This window comes from Rhea americana, unplaced genomic scaffold (genome assembly GCF_003343005.1).
Source record: "Rhea americana isolate MKP2758 unplaced genomic scaffold, rheAme1 scaffold_547, whole genome shotgun sequence".
Classification (NCBI taxonomy): Eukaryota; Metazoa; Chordata; class Aves; order Rheiformes; family Rheidae; genus Rhea; species Rhea americana.
Genome location: NW_028186698.1, coordinates 72,111 through 85,555, shown reverse-complemented (window position 1 = coordinate 85,555; position 13,445 = coordinate 72,111). Strand labels below are relative to the sequence as shown.

The following is a 13,445-nucleotide window of genomic DNA, read 5'->3' as shown; positions in this document are numbered from 1 at the left end:
TCCTGTCTCTTCTGATTTTTATATGGTTAGGGAACTAGCAGAGGACAAGGAACCTTTGACAAACTTCTTTCTCTTTACCTTCTTGTCATCCGCAGTTCTTCACCTTAGCTAGCTACATATAGCTGTTCTGATTCAGAATGATTTCAACATAAGACTCTACTTTTACTGTCTTATATTTGTCTTGAACTGTATTTATGGCTAAAATTTCTTATAATCTATGTCAGCTGACATATGAGTCATTGAAAAAATTTGTCCAAAATCTGTCTGGTCAGGCTTGCTTAAATAGGAAATTAGTTTTTTTCACACTTTCTGAAAAGTATTCTTAAAACTTTATGTGGGAAAACTGAGTAAGAACTCTTAGGTTTGACACAGTGAACATTGTCTGGTGATTTATACACACAGTTTCATTATTTACACTTTTAGCTGCCTTTTCCAATGTTCAGCACACTCATATTGCCCACCTTATAATATCATCCCATGATGTCTACAGACTTGTAATGCCCATATTTTTAGAAGCTGCAGTTCCAGTTTTTGTAGGGAACTTAGAACCAAAGTAATCAGTTGTGGTTGGGTGATGCACTGACATGAACACTTTCTTTCTTTCTTTTTTTTCTTTTTTTTTTTCCTTCCTGTGTAGGAAGTTGATACAAAATCAGAATGAATAGAGCATGAAGGTTTCTACAACATACCAAACTGTATTTTGGAGTTAGCACACAGCTGAACTCAGGCAGTGTAACTCAGGCAGCTTGTGTTATAATTAGAACTAGTTTTGTTATTTATTGGTTAATAAATTTTCTCTCACAAGGGAATTGGTATTGTGCACCTTCCTTCCTTCCTGCCACTGCTTGAACTCTTCTCAGACTTAGAGATTCTGATTCTGTTGCACAGTATCCAACCAAATTAAGTGATTCAAGAGGGGGAAAAAATGCAGGATGCATGTGATCATCAKCAGCAGCAGGCACACTTTTCCTAGAGATGCTGAGGCCGTCTGTGTTATGTTCGTGAGAGGCTAAAGGTGTCGTGTGGGTTGATTGTTATTGTGTAGCCTTACAATTCTTTCATTTATCAGATGGTCAGTTTAGATCGCAAACTTACAGGCAGGATCTCTCTAGCTGCCTGAAGACAGGCCACTGTATGCATTGGATTGTGTAAACGGAACTGATATTAAAGAGACAAGAGAAGATCCATTAATCAGTGCATTCAGCACATTACCTTTTCAAGACAGAAGGAACTATAGGTCTGTAACTGAAGGCAAAAATATTCGATGACCTACTAATTTGCAAAATAAGTGTGTGTGGTGGGCTTCTGCTCTAATGTTGGCAGGCAGTATTTTATTTAAAAGCTATGTGTGTCAAAAGCAGTGATTTGAAATAAAAACCTGTATGCATTTAAAGCCGTAATCCCAGGTAACTGATTTAAGTGTGTGAGGGGAATGGTGAGGGGCTTTTGATTTCTTCTTTTGATGAAAAGCAAGAAATTTGTGCTCTAGGACAGTTCTATACAAGCACAAAAAGAGAACCTTCTCCCTTACCAGGACTTCGATTATGGTAAAAGATTGTATTGGTCTCACCATTTGTGCAACAGTAGCAAACTGATGGTTTTTCCTGCAAGGTACACAGCAAAAATTTACAGCTTGTTCATACCTCTTAATTTCCTGGAGAGTCTGGGGAAATCCTCCAAAAGCTAGTAAGCTCAAATTCAGTTGGGAAGTATTTGTGCTCTTTGAAGTCTAGAAGAACTAGTCCATCACATTTGACAGAACTATCACACTATCACATTTGGCAGAGCATTGAAGGAGTGCTCGATAGACTGAAAATAAAAATAATCATTGCAGAAATAGTTATCACTGGGAAGAAAAGGGCAGAATATTTTACCTGACAATTTGAGGCTTATGCCTAGGATTTGCCATAGAATTGCACACATAGGAAATAGATGATCTTCTGGTCACAAAACTGTCCTAGAGAAACAAAGAATTCTCAAAATCAAGGCCCCCTAGTCCTAAAGACCCATCCTGTCTGCTGTTGTCATGCTTGAGATATTGTCTTCTGTGTTGCATGTGAATCTTATCTCTGCTTACGTGAATGAAGGAAATGCCAAAAGCTGTCAGCTGATCAGACTAAGGAAAACAGATTCCTGACCATTAGCACTAAGGCTGTACAGTTAACTGTTTGATTTTAAAATTATTATTGAGCTCTTTTGTTCTTAATCACCAACCTAAATAACAGAACATCGATTTTTCTAGTGTCAGGCTTGTCATGATTCCCTTATGCTGTCTGAAACCAGAAACCAAAGAGCATTGTTTCCAGCCCAAATTGGAAGTTGGATAATTCTGTCTTATTTTCTTGGGTTTTTTTTTGTTTTTTTTTCCCGCTCTCCCTACCTGTCTCCATTCTGTGTGTGTGTGTGTGTGTGTGTGTGTGTGTGTGTGTGTGAGGGTGTCAGTGTATGTTCAGCTGGACTTGGTTTTCCTTCTTTAAATATCAAAATACTATATAGTGGTTCATGCATTTTTGTCCTGCTTCAGGCTGTGCTGTTGAATGTTCTGTAGCTTTTGCTAGTTTATTTTCATTTTATAAGGCAGCTTGGTTGAAGGATGCTACTGAAGTGTAAGTACACCATCTTCAATGGTTGTGCAAACCAAGTGCTGGAACTCAAGATTGCATTTCAGGTCTAATTACTGTTGTAACACTAGAGATAACTTTCTAGAATAGCATATAGAAACTGACTTTTCTAGAGCAAAGAATTCCTCTAGAACCTAATCAGAAAACTGCTAATACAATAGACTGTGATTCCAAGCCCAGAAATAAGTTCACTGATGATGATTGTAGTTGCTCTAACAAAAGGTGTTGCTTACTAAAGAAGAGCTGGTAAAGGGTGTTGCTGCCACAGCACTTCTCTTTAATCATATGGTTAAATAAAGGATTAGACAGTGAAGCAGCAGTGATTTGTAAAGTATGAAAGGGAACATACAGAAAAAGCATTACTCTTTATTTTCCAACTTGTCTCTTACTCTCTCAAAGTCAAAAGTTCCTGTCTGTACTGCAATTAAAATAAAAATAATCAGGATAAGGCCCAATGAAGTATGACCTGACTGCAGGACTGAGAGCATTAGATTGGGCTTTCTGGCATGCTAGGCTTGATGTTAACTAAGCAACGGGAATAATAATTGCTTTTCAGCAATTAAAGTTTAGCTATGATATCATCTAGCTCTTCATTCCCTCTTTTCTCCTCAGTTGTGATGTAGGTTTGTTCAGATGAGATCTCATTCACAATCCAAGAAGTTTCTGCTGAKCAGTAATCCTGTAATTGTCTTGCTCTTTTCTTAGTCATGTAAGAAAGCAGATTTCCACCTTTGCTCTGCTATGTATTCCCTAACATATAATTTATTGTAATTGCCATCAGTTGGATGTCTCCAGCAAATGAGTTCATAATATACTACCATCTGGTTAGCAGCTCACAGCCATATCACTTGTTGTATGGAAGGTACCGCTGGAAACGTAGTTTCTCAGTCAGTAAACCTAACATTGACATCTGCGTAGAAATGTGTAAAAAGGAATTTAAGGAAGAAGATTTCAGCTTGCAGTTTGGACTTAGCTGGCATTCAAGCCTTCTTGCACCTGACTCCACAGAGATGCAGGATTCCTTGCATCAATCTTCATGTGAATTGCAGACAGATTACCAGGTGCTTGATTGAAAAGAAGGAAATAAATAAAAAAGGGGGACATAGCTAAACATGACAAAGGACAGTTCATTACAAGATTTACAAACTCAGACATAATGCTGTAGTAGTTATGTCAGCAAAGACTGTCACAGCTTCCCAGTGAACAAGGAGCAGCAGCCCTGAGTCACAAACAATGTAAGTATTTGGAAAATTATTTACCTCAAGGTGGAAATGAGTGTTTCAATTTAGAATATATTAATTTGCATTGCAGTTTGTATTTAATCTGCAGAGTCCATCTCTAAAAGTTCCATTACCCTTATATGCTGGTCTGCTCTTTCTCATTGGTATGCTTTCCAGATGAACTGAAGAAGGTATATCTGTTGGCTTTCCTGTACTCTGCCCAGAAAACCATGTGTGCAACAAGCCACTTGTAATCTTTGTTCTGTAAATGATCAGCTCACTGCAACTGAGATGATGCCTCAAGCATCTCTAGCTGGATTTTATCTTTGAAGAGGGGAGAAAATAAAAGGCAACAGCTTGTCACTGAGTTAGTTTTATAGTTCAATCCTGATGTGACTCTTTGCTTTTAAGATGATGTTTTTTGACCAAGGAAGCAGAGAACAGTCAGTATCATTGATGACAAATGCACACATGGATATATCTTTTGGAGCTATTTCATTCTGAGTTTGAGTTGTCAGTCTCAGGTGAGAAACACTGGCTTGTAAAATATCCTCACAATGCATTGGTATAGAGGAATTTTCCATGTCAGTTTGCCTATTTTTGATATATGATGCAAAGAGATGTTTTTTGTTGATATGATCAAGAGGTCCTTTTTGAGAAAGAAGAATTGTTACTGGCTCCACTATGGTTTGGAAGTTCAGTCCTCCAGAATATCAGCAACAGTGCTCTTCCAGATTTTACTCTTTGATTTTTGCTAACCTAACCTGTTTGCTGTATGCCAGTAGCAAGTCGTAGTTGTGAGTTTTCACACAGCAATTATCACATGAATTTTGTACTTCTTCATCCATACGTTGAACTTCTAAAAGTCTGGGCCCATATTTAATGGTATCCCATGTGCATAATATACTATGTTCAAAAGCTCTTTCTCTTTCCAACCATAGATGTGTGACAACCATGGGCATTACTTGAACAAAAAGAGAATTATAAATTACTCTTGCCTGGAAGCATACAGAATTACAGAAAATAACAGTGCAAGTCATACAATCTCATATCTTATTCAAGAAATTCAACTTTAATGTTTCTGATAGATGTTTGTCTTGTCGGCTTTCAGAACTGTCCAGAGAGGATGATTCCTTATACCCGTAGGCCATCAATTGCTATACTTCATTTTGTGCTTCTCAGGATACCCTTATCAAGTAATAGTAACATCTTTAGACTGTATGAAACTCTGCTGTGGCTTGATCAGGAATACTTTCTGTTCCTGGAGGTAATAAGGAAAAGTGTTGCCAGTCACTGCAAGAACAGCTAGAACTGGTCGTGTTTTAAATCCTGTTCTGTAAATGTGACATTGTAAACATCTGGAAATGTTGCTGAGGGGAATTTCAGAGTTTGAGTGTTGCCAGGGCCAGACGTACAGCCTTCTCTTGCCATCTAAGCAAACTGGTTAAAGTAAACATTTAAATATGACGAAATTTCTCTAAGAGTGTACGTTTGCAGGGTTTTTTTGTACCTAATAATATATCAAAACACCCACGTTTTTATTATACTAACTTTTTAAGATGAATTATTAACACTACCTCTCAGTAGACCATTGATCATGCCACCTTGTTGCACAGCCATTGCAATAACATGCATAGATAAGAATCACATGCATCTTTAGAATTTGTATGCTACAGGCTCAGATTTGTAGCTTTAAGTTTGTAATTCTGGATTTCGCAATTAATAGCAGGGTCAAGATCCAAGTGCTAAACGCACGAAGCTTCTGTCTTCACTCCCTCTTGGGACCTTTTTCATCAACAAGCAAGAAGTGTCAGTGATACTGTAGGTCACTGTTGTGAAGGATGAACCAATAATCTAGTTTCAGCCTTCAGAGCACAAGATAAAAATCAGCTGAATGAATAGAGGTGGGATAGAACACATCCGTATCTGTAAGAATAAATACCCCCCCCCAATTAATAGCTTAATATTTATTAATATAAATTTTAATCAAGGACAAGATTTATTAGAGCAATTCATAGCAATCCATAATGTGGCCACTCCAACTGGATGTTATAGGTATCTTGTACTTGGCAAGAGTAAGCTTTAAAGTGTAGTAAGAACAACTCTTAAGTGGGCTGGATGCGAAAGGAATGCCAGCTCCCAAGTTTGCTTTTGCTGTAAGAAGAAAGCGATGTCAGAGCTTCAATGTTCTTTGAAGAAATGCCAGGTTTGCAGATGTTTTGAATTACCGAATGCAATCTTGARACACTGTTTCATTTGCAGTTTTGTTTTGTCAATGGTAAAATAATGGCAGTCTCCCTAAATCTCCAAATGCAGATATGCAGCATTCATTTTTTGTAGTCACATAAGTGTCATGTATGGTAAAGAGAATTTCTAAAGCAGATTTGTTACGGATTTCCATTGCTTTATGGCCTCCTGCTAGAAGTTTAAACCAAAAAGCATAGGCAAGACAGCTCCAATTCTGATTTTCCCTTTGCTTCAGAATAGTGTATTACTTTTCACTGTTCTTCCTTGATCTCTCCTGTGCTGACTGGCCAGTGGCTACCACCACTGTTTTGTTCTACTGCATCAGAGCATCTAAAGCCTACATGATTGTACTCTAAATATTCCTTAGTCTTCATTCCTGCCCTGCCTCAACCTAGATAAAGAAGTCATTATTTGGAGAACATAGGACACAGTCAAATATGCATGACTGTCTTCTCCTTGACCTTCTGGATAATTGACTATTCATGTGTATGTTGCAAATATGTTGTTCTGGAGAGGGCAAAACTTTATTCTTACTGGAACATCACTGTCCAATACCATAACCACCTACTAGAGAAGCCTGGAGAGTGGCATACTGGTGATCATCAGGGATGATCTTTAAACTAGTGACTTTCACTGCACATCATAAACTGGCACTATCTTACCAGAAAGCATTTCTTAACTAGGTTTGGTTAATTCCACTGACACTATTTTATTATGACATATACCTTGTCTAGAGATGTACTGCTTGTCTGCCTTTGCTGTTTATGTGGGGCATGTGTGTGCCAGGTGTGGGAGGGAAGTTATTTTTTATTAAAATCATATCAGTGCATGAGTGGTGGTGAAAGTGTACCCTCTAAAGATTTGGAAGAAACTAAGCTAAAAGTCTTTAATRTTGTTTGTATTGAAACAGTTTCTGCAGTAGATAGCAACTGCTTTTCCAATGGAAACAGTAAGAGAAATTACAGATTTGTTCAGTGTGCACAGGTTTCAGGCTGCACCACACATTTCTATAGACTGGTGTTCTCCAAAGCATAGATATTATGAGGAAAACATTATTTTGGGGCTCCTTAATAAAGCACAGCCACAATGGTCTCTTTCATCATGCATGAAAAGATTCACTCCTATGTCAAGGCCTCATTTCCAAATTCTGCCTCAAGTTGATTTTTACAGTCTAATGATAAACTCCTTAAAATGAAGATTTCTGATTCACATATATATGTTTACACTTACAACCCCAACATTCTAGTAGAGCTCATAAATAATATCAAATGTAAAATATCATCTTAATACAAAAATCTGCATATTTGGATTCCAAATTCTGCCTCAAGTTGATTTTTACAGTCTAATGATAAACTCCTTAAAATGAAGATTTCTGATTCACATATATATGTTTACACTTACAACCCCAACATTCTAGTAGAGCTCATAAATAATATCAAATGTAAAATATCATCTTAATACAAAAATCTGCATATTTGGATTCTACTGTTGTGCAAACAGCTGTTGCAAAGTAATTCAGGATTATTTTTCAGTGMAAGTAATTTGGCAATTTTTTCAATTTTTTAAAGTGCACTAATTTTTACTTAAAAAATATTCGGCAGTGTGAAGAACTAAAGGAATTAACTGAGATGATTAATGACATAAGATTAATATCTTCATGGGTGATTAGTAAAACTAGAAGCAAGTCTTGGAAAGTCTTTTTCAGTTTCTTGGGAATTGGACAAAACATTTCAATTTAAAACACACTCAGAAGATTTTCACAGTAAATTGGGAGGTTTTGTGGAAGAATACATATGAAAATGTTTCCTTTTCATAGGGTACTGAACAAAGATTGGTCTCTGACCATGCAAATATTTTTGGCGTTTTAAGGCTGAATGAGACTAAGGTGAACATCTTCCAAAGAGTTCTACCAGTAATAAATTGCAGAACAAACAAAAGATTTCCAAAAGAGTTTAATAAATAATGAGGTTCTTTCTGTACTGTATAAACTATAAATACACCATGCAGTCCTTTATAACTTAAAATAATTTACAGGCTGAGGTAGGGGGATAGGAGGATGTTGTCATGGGATTTAGTTCCGCCTCAGGGTCTCCCTGACTTCCTGCTGAGCACACACACGCAGGCTGTATCAATTCGGATAAAGCGCCAAGCTGCTTGCTTGCCATCCATTGTCAGTGCTTTGACAAAGGTGTGTGTTGTGGTGCAGTAGGAGTTCCAGTGCTTAGCATCGATCCCTCGGCACCCGCTGGAAACTGGCTTAGGATCCCTGCACTTGGTCTCAAAAAAGTACTGCTTAAATACATTGTTGTTAATGTTGACCTCTCCCAACACCGTCACCTCTTTGCCTTTGATGTCAGTGGCAGTGGTTTTGTCCCCAACCCACATGCTGACACTGTCACATACTGAGAACTCTCCCCGGTGCAGGACAGGATGCGTAGTCCTCTTGGTCCGGACAGTCCTGTTGAGAGAGTCTGCATGGTCAAGATATCCCATATGCTGTCCTTGCTTTGACACTGGAGGAGGCTGCGTGCTGAACAGGACTCGAGGGGATCGGAAGCGCCTCTTCTTGAATAACTTTGGGTCCACAGTGATATTCACAGATTCTCTCCTATCTATCGTCCAAGTAGAGTGGCTGTGGGATGTGTGTGGAGCTGCCTTGGGAACGTGGTGTCCGTTACTCCAGTGGATATTGGACAGGGAGGGTTCTGCAGGATACCCCAGAGGAGCATTGTCCGCTGACTTTGGAGCTGCCTGTGTGCCGATCAAAAAAGCTATGATCAGAATGTAGTACAGCATGGACATTACGCTATGCACCTAGAACAAAAGAAAAACATAGTGTTACTGTAAGCTATGCTGGCACAAGCAGATGTTGCTGACAGTAAATTTGTGAGATACCGGGATCATACAGCTCTAATCAGGTATTCATGTGGGTGCCAGATGTTGTTCTTCCAAAAGAGCTCATTTGAACAGAATAAATGGCCTTAATAAAGTGAGAACATTAGAGAATAATAGCTAGATTATTATTAATTCCTTAGGTATTTGTTATTAGAACACTATTTATGAAGCACTTGTTTGGTGTTACGAATGTGGAGACCATATGGCAACAGCATGTTCCCAGGAGTAAAATCTCTAGCAATTTCTGCAGCAACCTTTTTGGCCAGGGCTGCTGTGGTTCTGGTCTCTTGGCTGCAAATACTGTGCTGACTATGGAAGGTAGGAGCAACCCCATGGCTAAATTTGCTGCCCGTTCAGTAAATTTGCCTTCAGGGGTGTCCTTGGGGCTAAGATGGAGACGACCAAGGTCGTACTTTTGGAAGGGGGGAACCCCGGTGAATCCTGCCATTATCACACAATCACGGCCACACTTACCTGCCGTGTGGACAGGCCCCAGCACTCTGGCTGACCCAGGAGCCTCCAGCAGCCTCCATCTATCCCATCTGCCCTTTCAGGAAGCACCACATGGCTGATTTTGGGCAGATAAGAAAGTCCAGGCTCCTTCCCAGAAGAGCTCTGGCATCACATGTCACAAGGGCAGATGGGATTTGTCCATGTTCAGGCTGCCTATTAGGACAAATATGGATATTACATAGGAACACCATGGGTGACAGGCTACTTCTGTATTGGCTTCTTTGGCAGAGCACAGGTAAAACCATTGTGGCCATAGTACGGGGAGTTGTATGTAGGGAGAAATCCTTTTTTTCAGAGTGCCATGAGCAAAAGGTTGCACAAGTGTCACTATATAGCAGATCCAAGGCCAGYGCTAGTCTTCCTTTGGTCTGGAGAATATGCACATTTGCTTCGGTGTGGAAAAATGTAAGATGAATTTCTAAAACATCTCTGAACAATATTATGCCAGAAGTCCAGCAGCAGGAATACCTCATTAGGTAACCAATATATATTGGCTAATTCAGCCACATGTTAGGTAACAAATCAGCAGCAGGCATCCTGGGACATTTGAAAAATGATCTGAAATTGTAGTTAAGGGCAGACATTGTATTTCTTCTGTGGAGAATTAATAAGCAGAGACAGGGCATAAACAGAACAAAAACTATCAAGCCAGGCTCCTCCCTGTCTTGGTCTGTTGTTTTGCCTGACATGTCTCAGCTGGCCCTGAATTTCGCTGTGTCCGGCCAGCAGGCAGACAGCCGCACATAGACTGGACAAACAGCATTTTATAAAAGAAGAACTGGGCTCTGCAGTTCCACTGTGATTTCCCAGGATGTCTTAAAATTGTTTTCAGGGTGAGGGCCAGTTATTGTATAAGGCTCCGCCTTTCTGTTCAGCTTTCTCAAACTAGAATCCAAAGCAGCACTAAAGCACTCAAGCACTCACCAGAGCTTTAGCTTTTCTAGAACATAGCCTCATGTAAAGTGCAGAACCCTAAGCTGTCCCATAGGATCTTGTGCAGACAGGCTTATCTCAAGAGCTGAAATGGAATAAACAGCTGTGTTTTTGCAGGGCTGGGTGAGCATTTAAGAAATTAGCAGATGATGCCAAATAGAGGGAGTGACTGAAGAGGATAAAGATGCTACAGTCCCAGGAGCAATGGGAGAGAAAGGCCAAAAGACACGTTAGCAGTTCTCTGTGCGAGTTGGGCTGGAAGAATTGGGGACAAATGATAATGAAGAGAGTCATCTCTCTCTCGTAGAGAAAACTCTTGCTGTCCCGAAGATACATTTATATTTACTCTTGCTGTCGCAAAGATATGTTTACTTAAATAATGGCTGAGAGTTGCTGCTTTCTCACATGCTGCTTTTGCTTGAGCAGCCGTCATCATCTGTATAAGGAAGCAGAGCTGAGTGTAGCTCAATGGCTTGGCTATGCACAATTCAACGAGTAAGCTATTCTTTTACAACAAAATTAAAATCAGATGGCTCATTACATCTCTTAAAGAGTTAGCTTTTTCCAACAGAAATGTTAGTGGAAAAAGTTTGCAGAACAGAATCCAGGCACAATGCTCATAGCAGCCTCAACATAATTTACACATAAACTCTTCGTTTATATTTCCTTCTATAGGAAAGAAACATACTGATGCCAGTAAAGGGCTGTTTTCTGGTTTTGTTCTATGCAAATTTCACTGCTCTAAAATGCAGCTGCCTTTATCTTTCTTCTCTGAGCTTCTTATGTTGCATATCCTAGGACTATTGCTTTAAAGCTATTAACACAAAATAGGTTCTCATCTACTATTTTGAGTACTTTTTTTTGTTTTTTAACTTCGTATTTCATCTCCTTGTGGTAAAGCATTCTGCATACAGTGTGGCTCAAACACAGGAAAAAAATGTATTTGTGATAGCTGGTATTTTTCCTGAAGTTAAATATTTTCAAAATTGAATTTTTTTCATCAGTTACTAAATTAGTGGAAAATAGAAATCAACAGATTTAAAGTGCATTAGTCTTGATGACAGCACAAGCAAAAAAATTTTTTTTAATAGGTAKGCCTTTGGGTACTGTGAACTATCTGCTGGCACACACAAATATTTCACAGGCTGTTTTGGGAAGTGATTTCTAAACTTTGTTGCATTCTTATTTATTAAACTCTTTGGTGGTGCTTTCTGAAAGTGCACATAGGGTGTGCCAAGTGCAGTCACCCGAGCTTCCAGGGAGATGCACAGCTTTGTGCTGGTAGTACAAGGACATCTGTTTGTAAAGTTGGTAACAAACCACTAGCATTTCAATGCCAAAAATACTAGTACTGTACTAAAACAGAGGATATGTTAATGAGAACTGTGGCACCTAAGTGGACCATCTCTCATTATAAGTAAACATTTCCCCCAAAATTAAGATGTCTGGAAGCCGAGTAAGAGAAGGCAGAGGAAGGGGAGACTCCCATTTTAGCCATACAATAATAGCTAGTGCAGACTGTTGAAGCAACTTGTTTAATACATTAAATAAATAAGTATTTCCAAAAATAAATGTTAACTGCAAACTGCCCTAACTTTCATTCTTCAGAAGACCGATAATTACTTTTTAAGTTCAAGGAGACAACTCTCCTTCCTGCTTGTATGTTGGTCAAATGTCTTATTACTTTATTTAAAGTATTTTAAATATTTAAAACTTCCTCTGGTGTAGTCGTTCAGTCTGCTGTGTGGTAATAATATTACAGGATTTCAGTCTGCTCTGAGAAGAGTGTTTCTGTTGTGCTTACCTCTGAGTATTTTGCACAAAAATCTGCTCCCCCAGCAAGGTCTTTACTTCGTCCAGATGCTGAGCTGTGGTTGGCAGCAGCATGCCATTGGGACAGTTTGGTTGCGTTGCTGAGAATCTGGGAGTTGCTTACTCTGCGTCCCACTAGAAGTAGAAGTTTTTATTTCAGTAATTAGCCAGCAAATAAAGTGTTTTCAGTACCTTTCCCCATTTGATGGCAGGAGTACAGGGACAAACCCATTTACCTAGCTTTCTGAGCTGTACCTTTTTCACTGTTGTTGAATAATCGTTGACTAAATTGCAGTTCTCATTGCCTTTCACAGGCAGCATCTTTCTAAGCCAGAGAGCTGCCTTATTTAGCACCTTTTTTGGACCTCAGTTAACAGTCCTCAGGCATCTTTCAGGCTGCCGAAAGCAGAAGCATTGTACCACAGGGAAGCAATAGCACCTTCTGTCACTATCTGAGGTCATTTTGTACATCTGAGACAAGCAAATGAGGGGTTCAGACCCCTCATCTTCTTTGTCAGGGGAGCAAGTCTTACAAGTTAAGACACTACAGTTTGTGCCAGAAAATGCAGTTGTTGTAAAACTGAGCCTCTCTTACTTGATTGTCCAGATTAGTCTGAACAGCACTATTGACAGCCCCATGTCCTTTTTCTGTCACAGTTCCTCAGACCGTGCACTCTCATTGTCAACACTCAAACCCAAACACTCAAAACCAGATACTGCTGCACTACCCACAGGACACGAACCTGTGCCCTAGCCATTGTAGTGCTACGCACACATGAATGCCCCATGCCTTCTGTTCTGTTGAAGCTCCAAAGCCTAGAAGTCCTTAGGGACCCTGAAGGAGAATTACCAATGTGTGTAACACTGTATGCATTCTGAACAGTGGAAAGTAACATTGAAGTAGTGGAAAGTAACTTTGGCTGCTTCTTTGAGTTTTTGTCTATGTATACAGTAACACTGTGAATGATTGTAATAGTCCATATACAACACCAGCTAGTTGCAGAATAGTCCCTGAAAGACACTGGTTGAGCTAAGTATGAAGAAATGCTGTACCAAAAAGTTGGCTGGGTTGCTCTGTAGTAGGTAGCATCATGTTTAATGAAAGTGTGTGTGTGTGGAAGAAATCAGTTGGCAGCTTTGCAGACCAGAGGCATGAAACATCTCACAGGAAATCTAATGATGGTGACTGGGCTCTGCTGATTTT

General features: G+C 39.3%; 2 protein-coding genes across 13 annotated transcripts in view; one reads left to right on the top strand and one right to left on the bottom strand.

The window, feature by feature from the left end:
- LOC146588038 (uncharacterized) overlaps window positions 1-13,445 on the top strand; it is a 136,681-nt gene that overhangs the window by 53,877 nt on the left and 69,359 nt on the right. The window lies entirely within an intron of this gene.
- NGF (nerve growth factor) overlaps window positions 8,023-13,445 on the bottom strand; it is a 33,086-nt gene continuing 27,663 nt past the window's right edge. The window contains exons 2-3 of one of the 3 annotated variants that reach the window (XM_085318631.1): window positions 12,234-12,376; window positions 8,023-8,902 (exon numbers count right to left, since the gene is read on the bottom strand). In XM_085318631.1, the coding sequence (XP_085174757.1) occupies window positions 8,171-8,890 (720 nt within the window). In that variant the 5' untranslated portion in view covers window positions 8,891-8,902; window positions 12,234-12,376 and the 3' untranslated portion in view covers window positions 8,023-8,170. Of the gene's footprint in view, window positions 8,903-9,457; window positions 9,599-10,763; window positions 10,866-12,233; window positions 12,377-13,445 lie in introns of those variants that run through there. The other 2 variants (XM_085318632.1, XM_085318630.1) reach the window with 2 other exon arrangements.